Below are 21,020 nucleotides of genomic sequence, written 5' to 3'. Positions count from 1 at the left end.
GAGTAATCAAAAGTCAATTAATTGGCTTTGGACTATATTAGGTTTCTGATTTCATCATCTTTAAACCTAGCTCCCATCCCTGCTGTGCTGTTGGAAACTTTGAGTGGTGGTAGTTGTCAGAGGAAAATATAATGATTAACCCACAAAGTAGATGTTAGTTGATTACATGCAAATTATTCTCATTTTTTAAATCCTTCAGGTAATCTAGTAATAGAGAGTAAACCAGCTCCTGGTTATACTCCTAATGTTGTAGTTGGGCAAGTTCCGCCAGGGACAAACCACATTAGTAAAACCCCTGGACAGATTAACTTAGCACAGCTTCGACTCCAGCACATGCAACAACAAGTGTATGCACAGAAACATCAGCAGTTGCAACAGATGAGGATGCAGCAGCCACCTGCACCTGTACCAACAACAACAGCAACAACACAGCAGCACCCTAGACAAGCAGCCCCTCAGATGTTACAACAACAGGCGAGTATTATTATATCACTGCCCTATAGATATAAATTATGAAGACCTTGAGACTACACTCTGTCCTATATAGATGAGTTACACATTTCAAAGTTACTGATGGGGACAGAGGTCAAAGGTCAGTTTAAACATTTGCCTTGGGTATCGCAGGGATGTGGGGGAGGTGTGAGGAAGGACAAGAAGTAAATACTTACGATGGGAAACAAAATTAACTCACTAGCACTGTGGAGGTATACACGTTTTTATCCCTCTATACCAGATCTTTTTTGTTTAAACATGTGGTTTTGGGCCAAAGAGCCATGTTGTTTCCTCCTAAGATCTGACACGTTCTTTAGGCTTTTGTTCAAATCATTCCCATCCCTGTATCTTTCCTGCTCTCTCCCATCCAAATCAAAACTATTAATCTGTGGTTGATTAAGTTAATGCTGATAGGCTTTAAAACACACATATACTGAGAGAAGGAGATTGGGGCAAGAGATGAAAATGACTTACACTTTTTACTTTATGCCCTTCTATCCTGACAAAAGTAGTCTTATCATAACGTTTTATAATTGAAAGATAAATTTATAAATATTATTACATAAATGCAATTTCTGCCTTTTGCAGCCTCCAAGATTGATCAGTGTGCAAGCAATGCAAAGAGGCAACATGAACTGTGGAGCTTTCCAAGCCCATCAGATGAGATTGGCTCAGAATGCTGCCCGAATACCAGGGATACCCAGGCACAGTGGCCCTCAGTATTCCATGATGCAGCCACACCTCCAAAGACAAGTATGCCTAGAGTTCCATTTGTAAGAATCATATAATTTTAAAACTAAAAGACAACAGTTTTCTTAATCAGTTGTGGGGTGGAGGGAGCGGTGGTCATTGATACGTTTGAGAATTTGATTAATGCTGTGTATCTTCTTGTCCCAGAAAAATACATATACAATTTTTATTAAATTCTTTTTTCACATCTTTATTGGATAATTGCTTTACAATGTTGTGTTAGTTTCTGCTGTACAACACAGTGAATCAGCTATATGTATACATATATCTCCATATCCCGTCCTCTTGATCCTCCCTCCCACCCTCCCTATCCCACCCCTCTAAGTGGTCATAAAGCACTGAGCTGATCTCCCTGTGCTATGCGGCTGCTTCCCACTAGCCATTCATTTTGCATTTGGTAGTGTATATATGTCAGTGCTGCTCTCTCACTTCATCCCAGCTTCCCCCCCCAACCCTGCCGTGACCTCAAGTCCATTCTCTATATCTGCATCTTTATTCCTGCCCTGCCACTAGGTTCGTCAGTACCGTTTTTTTAGATTCCATGTGTATGCGTTAGCATATGCTATTTGTTTTTCTCTTCCTGACTTACTTCACTCAGTACAACAGACTCATACAGACTTCATCCACCTCACTACAAATAACTCAATTTTGTTCCTTTTTATGGCTGAGTAATATTCCACTGTATGTGTGTACCACATCATCTTTATCTCTTCATCTGTCAATGGACATTTAGGTTGCTTCCATGTCCTGGCTATTGTAAATAGTGCTGCAGTGAACATTGTGGTACATGACTCTTTTTCAGTTATGGTTTTCTCAGGGTATATGCCCAGTAGTGGGATTGCTGGGTCATATGGTAGTTCTATTTTTCGTTTTTTAAGGAACCTCCATACTCTTCTTCATAGTGGCTGTATCTATTTACATTCCCGTCAGCAGTACAGGAGGGTTCCCTTTTCTCCACATCCTCTCCAGCATTTATTGTTTGTAGATTTTTTTTTTTTTTTTTTTTTTTTTTTTGCGGTATGCAGGCCTCTCACTGTTGTGGCCTCTCCCGTTGCAGAGCACAGGCTCTGGACGCGCAGGCTTAGCGGCCATGGCTCATGGGCCCAGCCGCTCTGCAGCATGTGGGATCTTCCCAGACCAGGGCACGAACCTGTGTCCCCTGCATCGGCAGGCAGACTCTCAACCACTGCACCACCAGGGAAGCCCTGTAGATTTTTTGATGATGGCTGTTCTGACCAGTGTGAGGTGATACCTCACTGTAGTTTCGATTTGTATGTCTCTAATGATAGTGATGTTGAGCATCTTTTCATGTGTTTGTTGGCAATCCGTATGTCTTCTTTGGAGAAATGTCTAAATTTTTATTAAATTTTAAGAGTTTCTTTGATGTCATTAAACCCATTGTATACTTTGGGTTGAGAATCTCTGATCTAGTCCAACCAGTTCATTTTACAGAAGTGCAAAACAAAGGAGCTTGTTATGTACCCACGATCATAAGAGACAATGGTAGAATTAAGATTAAAACTTTAATTTCCTAAAATTGTTCCTCTGCTCTTTTAATGTGGCATTTTGACTTTTTTTCTCTTCACTCAGTATTGTTCCTTTTAGGATGGATATACCTACTCTTAAAAATAAGTGTTTAGAGGCATGTTTTCTGATCTTTGCTTGAATAGTAGATTATATTTGTATAGGGGCTATGATTATAAATATGAGGCTACTTTTGCATAGGATTTCTAGTTATATAAAAAATAAAGGTCATTTTATAATTGTCAGAGTGATGTTTCTCAAAGCATGATTTAAAGACCATCAGAATGACTGGGGCACCATGTCTGAAATAGATTCTGAACCATATCCACTGAATCAAAATTTCCAGGAAGGGAGTACTCATAAATATGTGAACTTTTACTGACTCAAATCGATCTGCATACTGAAGTCCTAGATCAGCGATCCTTCAGCTTTTTGGCCCAGTTACCTCCAGAAAGACTTTTGAAAAATACACACTCCCTCACATTTGAAGGTTGACATTTTAAACTTCCATTACAAGTTTAAGTTTAAAGAGTTGCAAAGGACATACTGTTTAGCATATTGTATTGTATAAATATTGACATTATAAAGTAAAACCCTTACATTATTCTTCTAAGTGGATCCACTGGAATCCCAAATACAGAGGCAAGTTCTTTTTTGAAAGTCAAAATTATATACTCCCTTTTCCCCATGGACTTGAATTTCTGTTCTACTTTTACAGAATTTTATCTTAATATATATAAGATACAGATTTAAGATATTCACAAGTTTGATAGACTTGTGAATCAGTTTGTTGCAATTTTCTGCTGGAAAGATGTCTGTTGCAATTTGAAAATTCTTAAATTTCCAGTTTATAATGCAGTTATTAAACTTTAAAACTTTTTCTTTAAACCAAATTTTCATTACAATTATTCCTATACAGTTGTTTAAACAATATATTTACATGGTTTAAGATTATTAGGAAACAAAAGTAAAATTTTTTTAGATATACATTTCTTTATTAGATACATGGAGCCTTTCCCCTTCCTTCATTTATGCATGTTTGTATGTCTGTTACCTTGTACTGTTAGAGTAAGTCAGAATTCAACGCCGATTTTTATTACTAGTTTTTTTTTGTTATTGTTTTCATGTGTTGCTCAGGAAACTTGTTCACAAAAATTTGTATCTGGGAATTCAAAACGATTTTTAAAATCTTTTTTTATCAGTTGACAACTTCTTCAGGTCTTTCTTTGTTTTTTTTGATCACCAGGTATCAGAACCCACTCAAAGATTACCCAGGTTTCAGAGTCAGGCACTTTGTCAGCAACTTGACACCTTTATTTTCAACTGTACCTTTGTCTGTCTCTTCAAGAGATTTTTTGTTTTGTTTTTCACCCTGGGGCAATATGCTAGATAAGAATGAGGAATGAGTTAAAGATGTGTTGTTTTGTATTTTGTTTTTGGAGGAGAAGGGCAGTTGTGAAAGAAGTAGTTGGAAAAAAGAACTCACAGACCATGGCACATTCTTAGGTAAATTCGGTTTTCTTCAGGAAAAAAGTATATATGAAGGTCGACTATCTAGACTTTAATTTCCTTAAAAGTATTCACATACCCGTGTACCGCTTAGTGTACTTGGAAAGCCTTCAAGTATTACCAGGGGGCAGGTACACCGTTTGGAAAGGTGCAGAAGCTACATAATTGGATTAATCAACCATCTCAGAACATTGTCCTTAGACTTTTGGGCCCCTACAGAAATCACTGAATGTTAGAATTTTAAGTTTTTAAATACTTCACATGTTTTATATGTGTATAGTAATTTATTTCCCAAAGATTTTAATCTGTGTACTATCTTAAATGATCCTCAAAACACTCCTCATAAAGACAGGTATCCCATTTTCATTCATCATTATCCACATTTCTAAATTACCAAGATTATGATTTGGCCTAAAGTCACATAGTATTAAGAGTCAGGAATTGATACCACGTTTCCATTTGTAAATTCATTGTTCTTTCTACCATATCAGTTACATAATACACAATTATACAATTAATTATTTTTACTTTAAAAAAGACAAAAGTGTCAAAGTGAAATACAGGCAGAACAGTGGCTTTCCTGGTCTGGTGTTTGAAAACTTTATGGGCTTCCAGATCATCTATTTATATATATCTTTGTTATGAAGTAAAATCATATCACCAGTCTGACAGGGTACAATTATTGGCAAGTCTATTTTTTTTTCTAAATACTACACAAAAATGAATAGAAAAATGATAAGTTTGAATTTTTTTTTTCCTGCATAAGTTTGAGAGGGCCTACTTCTTTGTCTCTCAGCCACAGGTATCAAACTCTGAACTTGTATATCCTTCCTAAACTGAAACTTGTTGTCAAGGTATTGTTCATATTTGGATATCCTGGCAGATCAAGTAATGATAACATCTTTTTTCCTAACAGCACTCAAACCCAGGGCATGCTGGACCCTTTCCTGTTGTGTCGGTGCACAACAACCCAGTCAATCCAACCAGCCCTACTACAGCTACTATGGCAAATGCAAATCGAGGTCCCACCAGCCCATCTGTTACAGCAATAGAACTAATTCCTTCAGTTACCAATCCAGAAAACCTTCCGTCACTGCCAGATATTCCACCCATACAGGTTTGTATTTAAGTTGAGTGAGAGATTTAAAACCTTGTGTTAATTAGGGACTTAGAGTATATATTTCTGGTTGTTTTTGTTTTTCTTAATTCAGGAGCAATATTTTTTTTTGAAATTTCCAAAAAGTAGAGTATAAATAATTTGAATTTTTAAAAGTTATGTGTGCTAAAACTAACACTCCACAGTAATTTAAAGCTACAGAGTGTCAGCTTTGCTGATCTTTCTGTTATCTGCCAGCAGGCAAACTTTGTGTTAAATGAAGCACTTACGATGTAGGTTTAGATCCAGAGAGGAGACCCAGTACCAAAATACAATTAAATTTTTGTCAGTCTTCTGTTAGGTGCAAAAGGGATAGTCAACCCCGGGTGCAAACAGGTTGGACTGAGAAAGGAAGAGATCGGAAGGTCTAGGTATTAGGCATGTGGCGGGGGTGGGGTGGGGAGGCGGGGTGTATACTGAGAGAGGAAGTAATAATGAGGAGTAGAAGATGAAATGGGAAGGGCCTCTGAGCTGTCTTGTCCCTTTCACCTGTAGCGTTTTCCTGAAGAAAAATATCATTCAGTGCCTTCTGAAATTTCATAAATTTGTTTGAATTAGAAGCATTTTATTTTTAAATGTAAATATAAAACTTGAAGGTTCTACTGGGTCATTTCAAGCATTGTATGAGTTATTCAGAGTCAGGGGTCACCATGGGAGCAAGGAGCAGTGAAATTACTAAGACACTAGGACCTGTGACTCTCTACTCTTCGTTGCAGTGCACAGGCTTCTCACTGCGTTGGCTTCTCTTGTTGCAGAGCATGGGCTCTAGGTTCGCAGGCTTCAGTAGTTGGTGGCGTGCGTGGGCTTTAGTAGCTGTGGCGCACGGGCTTAGCTGCTCCGCGGCATGTGGGATCTTCCCGGACCAGGGGTCGAACACGTGTCCCCTGCATTGGCAGGCGGATTCTTAACCACTGTGCCACCAGGGAATCCCCTGTAGTGGTGTTGAGAGTACTGGACTACTATATAGAATGGAAAATTTGGGAATATATCAATACAAAGTAAAATTTATAAGTTGTAAGCTTATAATTTATAAACTTTCAGTTTAATGCTTGAAATCATCTCATATGATATATAATAACCCTATTTCATGGAAGAGAGTAAGAATGGTTAGTGACTTTCTCAGTGTCACCCAGTAAATGGGTAAGTTGGAATTCAAAGCCCAGCTCCTGATTACTGAACTGAGAAAGTCCAGTTCTTTCCCCACTTCTGTCCATAGAGATAGCAAGGAGGTGGTTTGAGATCGTAGGCCTGGAAAGGTAGAGTATTAAGGGCCTTTGGGCAACCAGAGAGAGGTAGGTACAGTATTAAAGGAGTCATTTAAGTTTTACTAAGCACTCCATGCTAAAGGGCCTGGGCATCGAAGATAAAAAGAAACAAGACTTTGTTCCAATTCTTAAGAAACTTTCAAAGGGAAAAGAAAGGTTGCTCATGTCATGACATGGCTAGGGCCACTGTCACAGAGAGCAGATAGAGGAAGGATGGATGCTCCACATCTTTGAAAAGCTGGGCATCATAAGGGAAATGGGTCATTATTAGATTTTCCTTGTCATCTTTCCCCAGAAGAACTTTGAAATCAAGACAAGAGGCTCCAGAATATATCCCCTCCCATCTTTAGTTTTTTAAAGTGGGGTAGAAGGAGCAGAATCCATACCTTCTCTTATGAACCTTCTCTTCCTTGCAGACATAATGCCTAACCTTATTTTTATTTACTGATTTATTAAAGTATTGACTGCTTTAAAAAAACTGAGATATAATTCACATACCATAAAATCCAACTTTAAAAAATGTACATACAATTCAGTCAGTGGTTCTTAGTATATTCACAAGATTGTTCAACTATCACCACTGACTAATTCCAGAACATTTTCATCACCCCGAAAGAAACCACCCATTTGCAGTCCACTCTCCATTTCCCTCTTTCTCAGCCCTTGGAAATCGCAAATTTACTTTGTTTTTATGGATTTGCCTATTCTGGACATTTTGTATGAATGGAATGATGCAATATGTGGTCTTTTGTGTCTGGCTTCTTTATCTTAGCATAATGTTTATCAGGTCCAAACACGTTGAAGCATGTATCGGTACTTAATTCCTTCTTATGGCTGAATATTCCATTCTGTGAATATACCACATTTGTTCCTCCATCCATCAGTTGATGGACATTTGGGTTTCCACTTCTTGGCTACTAGGAATAATGCTATGAACTTTTGTGTGTAAACTTTCGTGAACTTGTAGGTTACCAGTTCTCTATGTAAATTTCTAGGAGTGGAATTTCAGGGTCATATTGTATGTTTAAGTTTTTGAGGAACTGCCAAAATCTTTTCCACAGTGGGTGCACCATGTTACATTCCTACCAACAGTGTCAGTGTATGAGGATTTCAGTTTTTCCACATCCTTGCCAACACTCGTTATTGTCACCTGCTTTTAAGAGCAATTAGAGGTGGGTACCACAAAAGTACAACCACAGTAAGAAGTAGTTAACCATATTAATCAGAAATAGAAAGGGAAGCAAACCTATCATCTCTTGAAGAATCATCTACTTTTTCTCCTATCCTGTAGTTTCCGTGGTATAGTGAAAAGAAAACAATCCTGGGGGAGGTTACACAGGAAGCAGAAAAAGTAGCATTGCAACACAGACAGGAAGTAAATACAAAGCAATTTCAGGTATTTGTTGCTATATCTTAATACTGATCATTACAGCTATCCAGTATAGAGTAGAAGTTGATTTAAAGAGAATTCTCTCAACTTGAATTATTTTTTATTTCACTCTACTATCCATCTCCAGTGGAGTTATAATATGTGGTAGTAATTTTGACCTTGAGGGGATACATGATGAACCTAAATACTTTTTCAGTAGCTAAATGAATATTAGAATCTGTTCAGATTAGATTATAATTAATAGATGTAGTATTCTTTGTATTAAATTCTTTGTAAACAATTTTCCGTATTTGGAAAATATGTACTTAATGTATCTGGATACTATACTGGATAATATGAAGTCTTGGGAAAACGATGTGTGTCTTTCAGATATTCACATGTAAATTTAAATGTTATAGAATACCCATTTCTGTACTGTGTTCCCAGTACTGGCTGTCTTCCATCTTTACCAATATGATAGGTAAAAATGATGTTTGGTTGTTTCATTTATATTTCTTTTTTTCATGTGGTTTGTTATCTTTTCTCAGGTTCATTGATTATTTGAATTTTTTTGTGGATTGTCTTTTTCCTTTGAATTCATAGAAATTATTTATGTAACACTTACCTATTCCTTGCAGTTATTTAAGGTTGCTTAAAAAACATTGGTTTAATGAATATGTGAATTAATATTTTTCCCGTTAGACTTCTAACTTTATTTATAGTGACTCTTCATCCATGTCTGGTGAAATATCGAGGTAAATACTTCAGCTAGCATTTCCATGTTGGTGCTGTAGTGGCATCAGGGAAGCCCTTTTATGTACTTGGCGGTTTGCCTCTTCCTAATCTTTCCACTCTTGTAGCCTTAGGGTTGTCTCTCTGGCCAGAGATACAAATCGCAGGTGGGAGAGTATAAAAGGAGTGGGAGTGGGAGTAGAAGTAGATAACTTGGGACTTTCATGTCTGTTTTGAATCATCCTCTCCTCCTTTATGTTTAGGTGAGATATAGCGCAAATTTTATCCGTGGCCCATGTTAGGAACTGCCCCTCTTCACAAATCCTCTAGTTAACTCTAGTTGCAGCTAGGGATTTTCCTGTAGTTACAGCTTACAAGTGAATCCTTGGCCAGTAGCTCTGACCACTGAGCAGGCGCAACTCCTAATATCTCTTAATCGTCCCTCTAGTTAGCCCACGGCAAACTCACCTTTAGCCTTTTATGGCATTGAGATGAGGTTTTTAAAGGGCTTTTCTGAGAAAGGCCTATTTACCTTTTTTTAAATTGAGGTATAATTGACATGTAACATATATTAATTTCAGTTGTTCAACATAGTAATTTGATATTTGTATACATTGCAAAATGATTATCACAATAAGTCTAGTTAACATCAGTCACCATACATAGTGTAAAAGTTCTGTGTGTATGAGATGAGGGCTTTGAAGATTTTCTCTCTTAGCAAGTTTCAGATACACAGTAGAGTATTAATTATAGTCACCATGCTGTACATTACCTCCCTATGATTTATTTTATAACTAGAAGTTTGTACCTTTCGATTCCTTTCACCCACCTACCAACTCTGGCAACCACAGATCTATCTCTATTTACAAGCTTGATTCTATGTTTGTTTGTTTTTAAATTCCACATATAACTGAGATCATATTGTATTTGTCTTTCTCTGTCTGACTTATCTCACTTAGCTTAATGCCTTCAGGTCCATCCATATTGTCACAAGTGACAAGATTTCCTTTTTTTTTATGGCTAATATTCCATTGTGTATATAGATATAACACACATTCTTTATTCATTCAGCTGTAGCTTTATCTGTTCATCTGTTGATGGACACTTAGGTTGCTTCCATAACTTTGTTATTATAAATACTGTTGCAGTGAACATGGGGGTGCATGTATGTTTCAAATTTGTGTTTTGGGGGACTTCCCTGGCGGTCCAATGGTTAAGACTCTGTACTTCCACTGCAGGGGGCATGGGTTCGATCTTTGGTCTGGGAACTAAGATCCTGCATGCCATGCAGTGCAGCCAAAAACATAAATAAATTTTTTTTTAATTAGTGTTTTTGTTTCTTTTTTTTTCCCCCTTCATATAAATACCGAGGAGTGGAATTGCTGGATCATATGATAGTTCTATTTTTAATTTTTTAAGAAAATTCTATACTGTTTTCCATAGTGGATGTACCAATTTACATTACCACTACAGTGCACAAGGTTCCTTTTTCTCTACATCCTTACCAACATTTGTTATCTCTTGTCTTTTTAATAGCCATTCTAACTGGGGTGAGGTGATAGCTTGTCGTGGTTTTGATTTGCATTTCCCTGATGATTAGTGATGTTGTGCACCTTTGCATGTACCTGCTGGTCATCTCTATGTCTTCTTTGGAAAAATGTCTATCCAGATTCTCTGCCCAATTTTTTTTTTTTCTTTTTTGGCTGTGTTGGGTCTTAGTTGTGGCACACAGGATCTTTAGTTGTGGCACAGGTTCTTCGTTGCAGCATGTGGGCTTCTCTCTAGTTGTGGCTTGCGGGTTTTGTCTCTCTAGTTGTGGTGTGCAGGCTCCAGGGCACGTGGGCTCTGTGCTTGTGATGCACAGGGTCCAGAGTGCGAGGGCTCTGTAGTTTGCAGCATGCCTGGTCTCTCGTTGAGGTGCATGAGCTCAGTGGTTGTGTCACGCGGGCTTAGTTGCTCCGCGATATGTGGGCTCTTAGTTCCCCGACCAGGGATCGAACCTGTGTCCCCTGCAGTGGAAGGTGGATTCTCTACCACTGGACCACCAGGGAAGTCCCTCTGCCCAATTTTTAATTGGATTGTTTGGGGGTTTTTGTTTTGTTTTTTTGGCTGTGCTATGCAGCATGCAGGATCTTAGTTCCCCAGCCAGGGGTCGAATCCACACCCTCTGCAGTGGAAGCACGGAGTCTTAACCACTGGACTCCAGGGAAGTCCCTCGATTGTTTGATTTTTTGCTATTGAGTTGTATGAGTTCTTTATGTATTTTGGATATCAACCCTTTATCAGATACATGATTTGTGAATATTTTCTCTCATTCAGTAAGTTTCCTTTTCATTTTGTTGATGGTTTCCTTTGCTGTGCAAAAGCTCTTTAGTTTGATGTAATCCCACTTGTTTATTTTTGCTTTTGGAATCAGATCCAAAAGATGATTGCCAAGATCAATGTCCAGGAGCTTACTGCCTATGTTTTCTTCTAGAATTTTTATGGTTTCAGGTCTTAACATTTCAGTTCTTTAATCCATTTTGAGTTGATTTCTGTGTATGGTATAAAATAGTAGTCTGATTCCATTCTTTTCCATGTGGCTGTCCAGTTTTCCAACTGTCCAACATTGTTTATTGAAGAGACTGTCCTTTCCCCTTTGTATATTCTTGGCTCCTTTGTCTTAAATTAACTGACCATATAGGTGTAGGTTTATTTCTGGCCTCTTTATTTTGTTCTGTTGATCTGTATGTCTGGTTTTATGCCAACACCATACTGTTTTGATTACTGTAGCTTTGTAATATAGTTTGATATCCTGGCCTGCGATGCCTCCAGCTTTCTTCTTTCTCAAGATTTCTTTGGCTATTTGGCCTTTTTTGTGGTTCCACAGAAATTGTAGGATTGTTCTATTTCTGTGAAAAATGCCGTTGGAATTTTGATAGGGATTGCATTGAATTTGTAGATTGCTTTGGGTATTATGGACATTTTAACAATATTAATTCTTCTAATCCATGAGCCCAGAGTATCTTTACATTTATTTGTGTCTTCAGTTTCTTTTATCAGTGTTTCACAGTTTTCAGTGTAGATATCTTTGACCTCCTTGGTTAAATTTATTTCTGGGTAGTTTATGCTTTTTCATGTGATTTTAAATGGGATTGTTTTCTTTTTTTCTTTCTCTTTTTCTGTGTGTGTGTGTGTGTGTGTGTGTGTGTGTATGATGCACTTTATTTATTTATTTGGCCATACCACATGGCTTGCAGAATCTCATTTCCCTGACCAGGGGTTGAACCTGGGCCTGGTGGTGAAAGCCTGGCATCCTAACCACTAGGCAACCAGGGAACTCTCCTGGGATTGTTTTCTTAATTTCTCTTTCTGATAATTCATTATTAGTATATAGAAATGCAGCATATTTTCATATATTGATTCTGTGTCTTGCAACTTTACTGAATTCATTTATTCTTACAGTTTTTTGGTGGAGTCTTTAGGATTTTCTATATATAATATCATGTCATCTGCAAATAGTGACAGTTTGATTTCTTTCTTTCCAATTTGGATGCTTTTTATTTCTTTTTCTTGTCTAATTCTCTGGCTAGGACTTCCAATACTGTGTTGAATAAAAGTGGTGAGAGTGGGCATCCTTGTCTTGTTCCTGATCTTACAGGAGAAGCTTTCACTTCTTCAGCTTTTCACTGTTAGGTGTGATGTTAGCTGTGGGCTTATCATAAATGGCCCTTATTATATTGAGGTACATTCCCTCGTGTACCCACTTTGTTGATAGGGTCAACTTATATTTATGATGAAAACTATTTACTTTAGGAGAGTCCTCCCTTGCCTGTAATGTGTTGTGAGCTGCTTTATTCTGATCATTTTATCAGTCCAGTCCTACCTTTGTTTGTATCTATAGTTTTCTTCAAAGTTCCTACTTTGATGCCATTCTTTCCTGTTTTATAGCCTTGAAAATCAGTGTGATTTTGAGAGGAGAGTGAGAAGTAAATGTATATGTTCAGTTTTGTTTTTGTTTTTGTTTTTTTAAAAAAACGTATTATTTAATTTTTGGCTGCATTGGGTCTTAGTTGGGGCACGTGGGATCTTCCATTGTGGTTCACGGGCTTCTCTCTAGTTGTGGCGCTTGGGCTCCAGAGTGCACTGTCAGTAGTTGTGGCACGCAGGCTCTCTAGTTGTGGCATGCAGGCTCCAGAGCTCATGGGCTCTGTAGTCGCAGTGAGCAGGCTTAGTTGCCACACGCCATATGGGATCTTAGTTCCCCAACCAGGTATCGAACTGGCATCCTCTGTATTGCAAGATGGATTCTTAACCACTGGACCACTCGGGAAGTCCCCCAGTTTTCTGTTTTGAATGAGAAGTAGATTTGCCTAAAAAGTAATCTTGCCTCTAGTAGAGGATTAAAAGAGGCAGGTGTGGGTAAAAGTAGATCAGTAAGCAAGAAGATTAGCAGTTACTTAAGTAAGAATAGTTTAACTATCTCTGATATGGAATAGTGTAATATTTTTCTTAAGGTAATTTTCATAATTAAGTAGTGTTTGTTACTATTTCTTACATAAATATTTTCTCATTTCATCATCACAGTTCTTCATTGTGGGTGGGATGTTTAAAAACTAGGGGCTGATAACTCAAATTGGGAACCAGCTTGCAGTCACAGTGCAAGCTCCTCTGGCTTTAACCTTCTGCATATAAAGTGCGAAAAGGGCTCAGTTTTCCTGTTGACTGCCGGCTTTTTTGTGTGTAATAAGGGAACTTATATCCCAGGCTAAAGGCTTTCTGTTGAGTATACAGACTTTTCAAAGCACTTAAGTTAGGTACAGACATGATTAGATACCTGTTTAGTTGAATGAGTCTGGCAGGACCATGGATATTGATACTAAGGGCAGGATGCTGAAAACAGGATCCTGCATCAACCTTGAAAAAAGGCAAAAATCTATGAGTGTGTCAGAGGTATTTTCATAGTAAAACACAAAGGATTTAGTGGGTTATTGGGTTTTGTCTTGAGCTCCCAGTCATTTATTGAAGCATATTAATTATAGCTATATTCACATAAACTATATACTATTTGGGTCCTCGAGGGAGCATAAGGAAGCAACAATTAAGCCAAGTTTGATATAAGGTAATCTGTTTATTAGTAAACTGTGAGCATAAATGATTATACTAATGAAATTAATATCTTCTCCTCTGCTTTAATCAAAGCAAATTTATCTTTTTGTTCTTTTTCTTTAGTTGGAAGATGCTGGTTCAAGTAGTTTAGATAATCTACTAAGTAGATACATCTCAGGCAGTCACCTACCCCCACAGCCCACAAGCACCATGAATCCCTCCCCAGGACCCTCTGCCCTATCTCCAGGATCATCAGGTAAAGTCAACTGAGGTACCGTCTCATTTCTTTAACACCTTAAAAAAGTATCTCTTGGTATATGTATTAGGGTTCTCCAGAGAAATAACACCAATAAGAGAGGGATGTGTGTGGAGAGAGAGAGAGGAGACAGAGGTTAAGGAATTAATTGGTCCACTTGATTGTTAGGGCTGGCAAGTCTGAAACCTGCAGGGCAGTTAGCAGGGTGGAGACAAAGGGAAGAATTGATGCTAGTCTTGAATCAAGGCAAAATTCCTTCTTGCTCTGAGGACCTCAGTCTTTTCTCTTAAGGTCTTCAACTAATTAGAGGCCCACCCTCATTATGTTTTACTCAGAGTCTACTGATTTAAGTGTCAGTGACATCTAAAAAGTACCATTGCAGCAGCATCTGGATTGGTGTTTGGCCAAACAGCTGGGTACCATAGCAAAGTTGAGACATAAACTTAACCATTTCAGTAACATTTTTTTTCCTGATTGTTCTAATTATTTTTCTTTCAATACTGTGGACAAGCTTCAGCGAACTGAAATAATAATATATATCTGTAGTGAACACTGTTCAGAACTCTAATGTACCCCTCCCTCAACCCCCAGTTATATTCATGTTTTTTGCTGGATTTGTAGATGAATTTAATTTCTATGTCTTCTATTTTACAATACAGGTTGTCATTTGAAGAATTCTTTGGTTTAAATCCAAGTTTAAAACACTTTGTTAAATAATGAAAAATTGAAAATTTGTTTAAAAAGCAAGAATTGAGGAAGGGCAAGTGAATTTTCAATTTGCAGTTAAAAACTTAAAATTTACTGGAAACTATTAAAATGTGACTAATCAGGTCCTGAGCTATAGATCTCTTCCAAAATCCCAGTTTTATTAACGCTATTACATGAATGAGTGATTAAAGCATCTCCAAATAGATTGACAGTGCAGAAGTGGTTATGGGATATATTCATGGTTTCTTACTGAAACATACCACCTCATTATTTCTACAGTAAGAGTAGTTCAGCTCTAAATGTGGGTTTTTCATGAGATGCATCATTAATACATTTTTTGCATCATATTATTTTTGAGGTTTAATATAAGTATTCCAGGACTTTTAAAAGGAAGAATAATTAATAGGAATCTAGGTAGGATATTTACCAAATGCGTGGGACGGCAAATAGCTTTCTCTTGATACGGTAGTTTCCGTTGATTGAATAGTGTTGCTCTGAGAGGATTCTGAGAATGGTATCTGGGCTCAGCTGAGAGAAACTGATTGATAGCTGCCGACAATAACACATGAAATCCTTGACTTAGAGACTAAGACAAGGGCTGATTTCCAGGAATTGCTCAATTGCCTTATAATGATACTTGAATTCTGTAATTAGTAGGTAGAATTCTGAATTTTCTTACCTGCATAGTTATTCATTTTGACTTATTATTTTTCAGGTTTATCCAATTCTCACACACCTGTGAGACCCCCTAGTACTTCTAGTACTGGTAGTCGAGGCAGGTGAGTATTTACATTATTAATAGCTTTATTTTTTCTTTTTATCAAGAAAAATTTCAAATACGTATTCTAAAAAGTAGACTATTATCATGAACTCCCGTATACTTTTCACCCATCTTCAACAATGATCAAGTTATGGCGTCTTATATCTTCTATACTCCTACCCATTCCCCCCATTCTAAATTATTTTGAGATAAATTTCAGACATTTTATCATTTTACTTGTGGTTGTTTCAGTATATATCACTTAAAGGTAAGGATTTAAAAGTTTTATAACTATGGAACCATTATCACACCTAAAAAAAATTTAATAGCTAACTCTCTAACATCAGTAGAGCTCTAGTTAATGTTCAGATTTCCCAGTTTTTCTCATAAATGCTTTTTTTTTAATTGTTTCTTTGAATCAGATTCAGATAGGCGCTATACATTGCCATCAACCCATATGTCAAGGTCAAACTCAGTGTATTTGTTGAAGAAATGTATTGTTTTTCTTACAGAGTTTTCCTCATTTCCCCATCTTGTCATTTAGATACACTAAGTTCTGTTTTTTTCTCTATATTGGTATTTAGATCAGGAGGTTTGATTAGATTCAGGTTTGATTTGAGGGAAAGGGGTAGGGAGAATGCTTCATTGTGATGATGTGTACTTCTTTCAGGGTCACAAAATGTCTGGTCTCTTTTGTTGATTCTTTTGTGATAGCACCCATTAATGATCATTGCTTTATTTTAGCTCTTTCTTTTTTTTTTTTTTACTAGTGTAAAAATGATATTTTAATTATTGTATCATACCTTCTTTGTTTATTAGTTTAGAATACTTCTGTAAAGAGAAATTTTCTGCCATCAGCTATTTGATTATGGGAAGGGCAGAATATATTGATTCTTTCTCTTTATTTACCTATTTTTATAATAATGAGTTGATTCCCAGCACCCTCCAACAGTGACCAATGAATGTTATTAACTTTATGGGCTTATATATTTAAACATATTTTATATGTTCTAAAATTATAATTTTTATTGATGCTTAAATTGTTCCATATTTGTCCTATCAGAACTTTTCCAAGTTGGCTTCATAGTTCTTTTGCTATAACCCCAGTAGTTGTTGAAAGCATTCTTGTTTCCTGTCCTGATGTTCCAGGTTCATCTTGTACATTTCTTGCCTCAGGCCTGAAATCAGAAATTTCTCTAGGAAATCCTGGTCATGTTAGTGGGGAAATGGTGCTTCGAGACAATCTTCTGGGTACTAGGGGCCCTCACTGCTACTGAATTGTTCATGGTTTCTTATGCCTTTTTGGTGGACAGAGAGCTAAGAAATGGTAGTGTGGGGCATTTCCCTCCCTGGTGGTCCAGTGGTAAAGAATCTGCCTTATAATGCAGGGGACGCAGGTTTGATCCCTGGTCAGGGAACTAAGATCCCACATGCCGTGGGGCAACTAAGCCCACTTGCCGCAACTCCTGAGTTCGTGTGCTTCGACTAGAGAGCGTGTGTGCTGCAAACTACAGAGCCCACGTGTCCTGAAGCCTGCGCGCCCCAACTAGGGAGAAGCCCATGCACTGCAACGAACAGCCCGCTCACCACAACGAAAGATCCTGTGTACCGCAGCTAACACCCAAGGAAGCCAAAAATAAATTAAATAAATAAATAATAAATAAATCTTAAAAAAAAAAAGAATTAAGAAAAAGAAATGGTAGTGTGGAAAGTGTGTGTGTGTGTGTGTGTGTGTGTGTGTGTGTTAAAGGTAAATGTAATAAATGTCAACTGATTTTTATTCTTTAGTTTGAATAATTTAGTGCAATGTAAGAAAGATTTTATTTCAGATATATGAATGTTTTGTATTTGTATATATATGTGTGTATGCATTTGGTTCTGTATTATATACTTGCTTGGCTTTTAAATTATACTTTAAATAATCAGTAGTTTTAAAGAAAAGTACAAATTGAGTGAAAAAGGTTTTCATTTTCGACAGTAATACAGTCTTAGTTATTCACTTCTCTTGCCAGTGGTTTTGCTTTCTGGACTAGATAGAACCAATTAGTCATGTACCTGTCCTCTTAGCCCATTAATTCAGATAAGGACTCAAAAGCTGAAACAGTGATTCCTTTGAGGACACTTCATGAACCAGTGTTATTGAGGTTTCCTTCAGATGTTTGGGGGTAGAGAAGAATTTAAACTTCTTATATTATAGAGAGAAGCAGTCACTATACTAATTGCCTAGACAAATGATTGTTTACTAGATTCCTTAAATGATGTAGTATAAGTGCCTCAGACCATAAAATGTATTTTTCAGGTCTTCTGAAAGTTTGACCTACATTTTTTAAAAATTTGAAGCCAGGTTTATAATACACTCCTTTTAATTGCATTATGAAGTATCCTTATCTGCTGTAAAGTTACTAAATTGTTTTCAGTTTAATGAACATTTCATATAACTTAACAAACTTTTCATATAATTGTTTTTACGTACACCATACAGTCAAACATATGTGACCTTTATTTGTTGTTTTTGTTAGCTGTGGGTCGTCAGGAAGAACTGCTGAGAAGACAGGTCTTAGTTTCAAGTCTGATCAAGTGAAGGTCAAGCAAGAACCTGGCACTGAAGATGAAATATGTAGCTTTTCAGGAGCTGTGAAACAGGAAAAGACAGAGGATGGCAGGAGGAGTGCCTGCATGGTAAGTTCCCAGTGGAAGCTGTCAGGGATTTAAGGAGGTCACTTCACTGATTCTTCCGTCTCTGCGTGTATTAGTCTGGTTAGTGGTCCTGTGGACCTGTATTCATTTTTGAATTTTTATACATGCTATAACCCAGATATCTCTTTTTCTAACTGAATTTTTTCATCTAAGTGTCAACTGTAATTGATGAGAAAAGACTTAACTTGTATTAAGGACTCGTTTCATCTTTTAGTTTGTAATCGGTCATTATTTTTGCCATGATTCTAAATTGGGTTCTAGCTTGTTCTAAATTTATTAATAATTTCAATAGTCACATTGAGTCTCAAGCTGCAAAAATCCTTGGCTATTTTCCCTGGACCGGTGAGCTCAGGATTACGACCGCTGACATGAAAGAAGTTTAATGCTCACAGAGTTTTGTGATGAGAAGATTGCCTTTGGCTTATAAATTATTAACCATTGTAGAATTCCTCAGGTAGAACATTTTATAAAATTTATAGTATAGAATGAAGGAAGGCCCAAGTCCCTCCTTATTTAGAAATTTTGCTCTTGGTTTTTTCTTCCTACCTACACTTATGTCTCATTTTCTACATGGTTGGCACATAGAAATTTCAACTGTGTAGATTTAGAGAGTACTGTTATCTCTTCACTCAGAACTTGGTTTGGAAAGTACCCCCAAAAAACAGTGCAAAATGGTGGTGAAAGATTTTACATTGTCACAATCTTCCTATATTAGTAGAATGATAGTGGGCAGAAGAATATTTGAAAATGCTTTTCAAAAGCTATGTGACAATAAGGACCTACTGTGTAGTACAGTGAACTATATTCAATATCTTGTAATAAGCTATAATGGAAAAGAATCTGAAAAAAAGTGTGTGTGTGTTTGTGTGTGTGTGTATATACACACATAGATATATATATAACTGAATCAATTTGATGTACACCTGTAACTAACAACATTGTGAATTAACTATACTTCAATTAAAAGAAATGGTTAAAAAAGCCAATATAAAGGGGAAGAAAAAGCTATGAGACAGATTGTTGAGTGAAAAATAGTGTATCATAGTCAGCTCTCTACAGGAAAAGTATAACCCTATGCTCACTTCCCAGTCAATGTGCTTAACAGTTTAATTCCTTTATTATCCAAGTGAACCAATATTACAGAGACTGCTCCCTAAAATCATACATTAACATGCCTGAATAACTTCGGGGTTATTTTCATTCTTTTATGTTACTAATATGATTTCAAATAATTTTATAATAGATAATAGTAGATTCCAAAATAATTTTAAGTTATGTCAGTATATCATGTTGTACATACATGTTGACAAAACTTTAAACACACAGAGACACACATGCATGCACGCACACCTTGCGAACAGTGTGGATTAAATGTTTCTTCAAGAATTTGTCCTTGCTTTGTTTTAGCTGAGCAGTCCTGAGAGTAGCTTGACACCACCTCTTTCAACTAGCCTGCATCTAGAGAGTGAGTTGGATGCATTAGCAGGCCTGGAAAACCACGTGAAAACTGAACCTGCAGATGTGAATGAAAGCTGCAAACAGTCAGGGCTCAACAGCCTTGTTAATGGAAAGTCCCCAGTTCGAAGTCTCATGCACAGGTCGGCAAGGATTGGAGGAGATGGCAGCAGCAAAGATGATGACCCAAATGAAGATTGGTGTGCTGTCTGCCAAAATGGAGGGGATCTCTTGTGCTGTGAAAAATGTCCAAAGGTCTTTCATCTAACTTGTCATGTTCCAACACTTCTTAGCTTTCCAAGGTACAAGTGAAATAACTGATTTTTTGTTGTTTATTTTTATAAGCTAAAGAAGTAACAAAATTATTCAGGGCAGATAGCCTTCTTAATGACTGCCTATTACTCCATTACCTTCTAGAGAAATTAGCAGCTGAATGAAGAAATGTCCAAGATCTAAGTTGTGCATTAATGTTAAAAAAAAAATAGACTATTTCCTGGCCTTCAATTTATACTTAATATAAGCAAATTAGATAAACCTGTAAATTATGAGGTGCAAGAGACTAGGGTATTGAGAAACTTAGTTGATTTCCTCTTGAAGATAATTTTTTAATCTATTGCCATCAATTTTAATAGGGTCTATAATAATGGCTTTATTTATGAATAGTATTCAGTTTGAGGCAACTCTATTGGATCTTGCCAAAAACTTACTTTTCTAATGTTTGAAAGCTCTTGAAAGGCACTTTAAAGAAAAAAAAAAGCAAGTACTTTGTAAAAATACCTTTAATGTCTTGAATTTTTTGAGGAATAGCTTCATCTTGACCACTGGAAGCTGTTAGTTGGTAGTGCCTGCCTGAAGCACAGTGTGCAGATTTCTCAGCTTTCTCAACTTTTCCTATTTGGAATGTCTTTTAGTCATTAACTTTGGAACGGACAGTTACTGAATTCGTTATTTAGAAGAGAAGATGGTACGGTAAAGATAAAGATTGGGGCAACATATGAGCATTGTGCTCAGACTATATGACCCCCTTGGCGGCTAAGTCTGATTTCAAGCATTAAAACATTAATTGAGGGCTTCCCTGGTGGCGCAGTGGTTGAGAGCCCGCCTGCCGATGCAGGGGACGCGGGTTCGTGCCCCGGTCTGGGAGGATCCCGCGTGCCGCGGAGCGGCTGGGCCCGTGAGCCATGGCCGCTGGGCCTGCGCGTCCGGAGACTGTGCTCCGCAACGGGAGAGGCCGCGGCAGTGAGAGGCCCGCGTACTGC

The 21,020-nt window shown here is 37.3% G+C and overlaps 1 protein-coding gene across 1 annotated transcript in view; it reads left to right on the top strand.

Moving 5' to 3' along the window:
* TRIM33 (tripartite motif containing 33) overlaps positions 1–21,020 on the top strand; it is a 160,173-nt gene that overhangs the window by 126,941 nt on the left and 12,212 nt on the right. The window contains exons 12-18 of the mRNA XM_007462495.1: positions 200–474; positions 1,081–1,245; positions 5,192–5,392; positions 14,009–14,141; positions 15,565–15,628; positions 18,129–18,288; positions 19,714–20,063. Coding sequence (XP_007462557.1) covers positions 200–474; positions 1,081–1,245; positions 5,192–5,392; positions 14,009–14,141; positions 15,565–15,628; positions 18,129–18,288; positions 19,714–20,063 — 1,348 coding nt within the window. The remainder of the gene's footprint in view (positions 1–199; positions 475–1,080; positions 1,246–5,191; positions 5,393–14,008; positions 14,142–15,564; positions 15,629–18,128; positions 18,289–19,713; positions 20,064–21,020) is intronic.

The sequence above is a fragment of the Lipotes vexillifer genome, unplaced genomic scaffold (assembly GCF_000442215.2).
Source record: "Lipotes vexillifer unplaced genomic scaffold, Lipotes_vexillifer_v1.1 scaffold1029, whole genome shotgun sequence".
NCBI classification, from domain to species: domain Eukaryota; kingdom Metazoa; phylum Chordata; class Mammalia; order Artiodactyla; family Lipotidae; genus Lipotes; species Lipotes vexillifer.
This window is presented reverse-complemented; position numbering and strand designations above follow the sequence as displayed.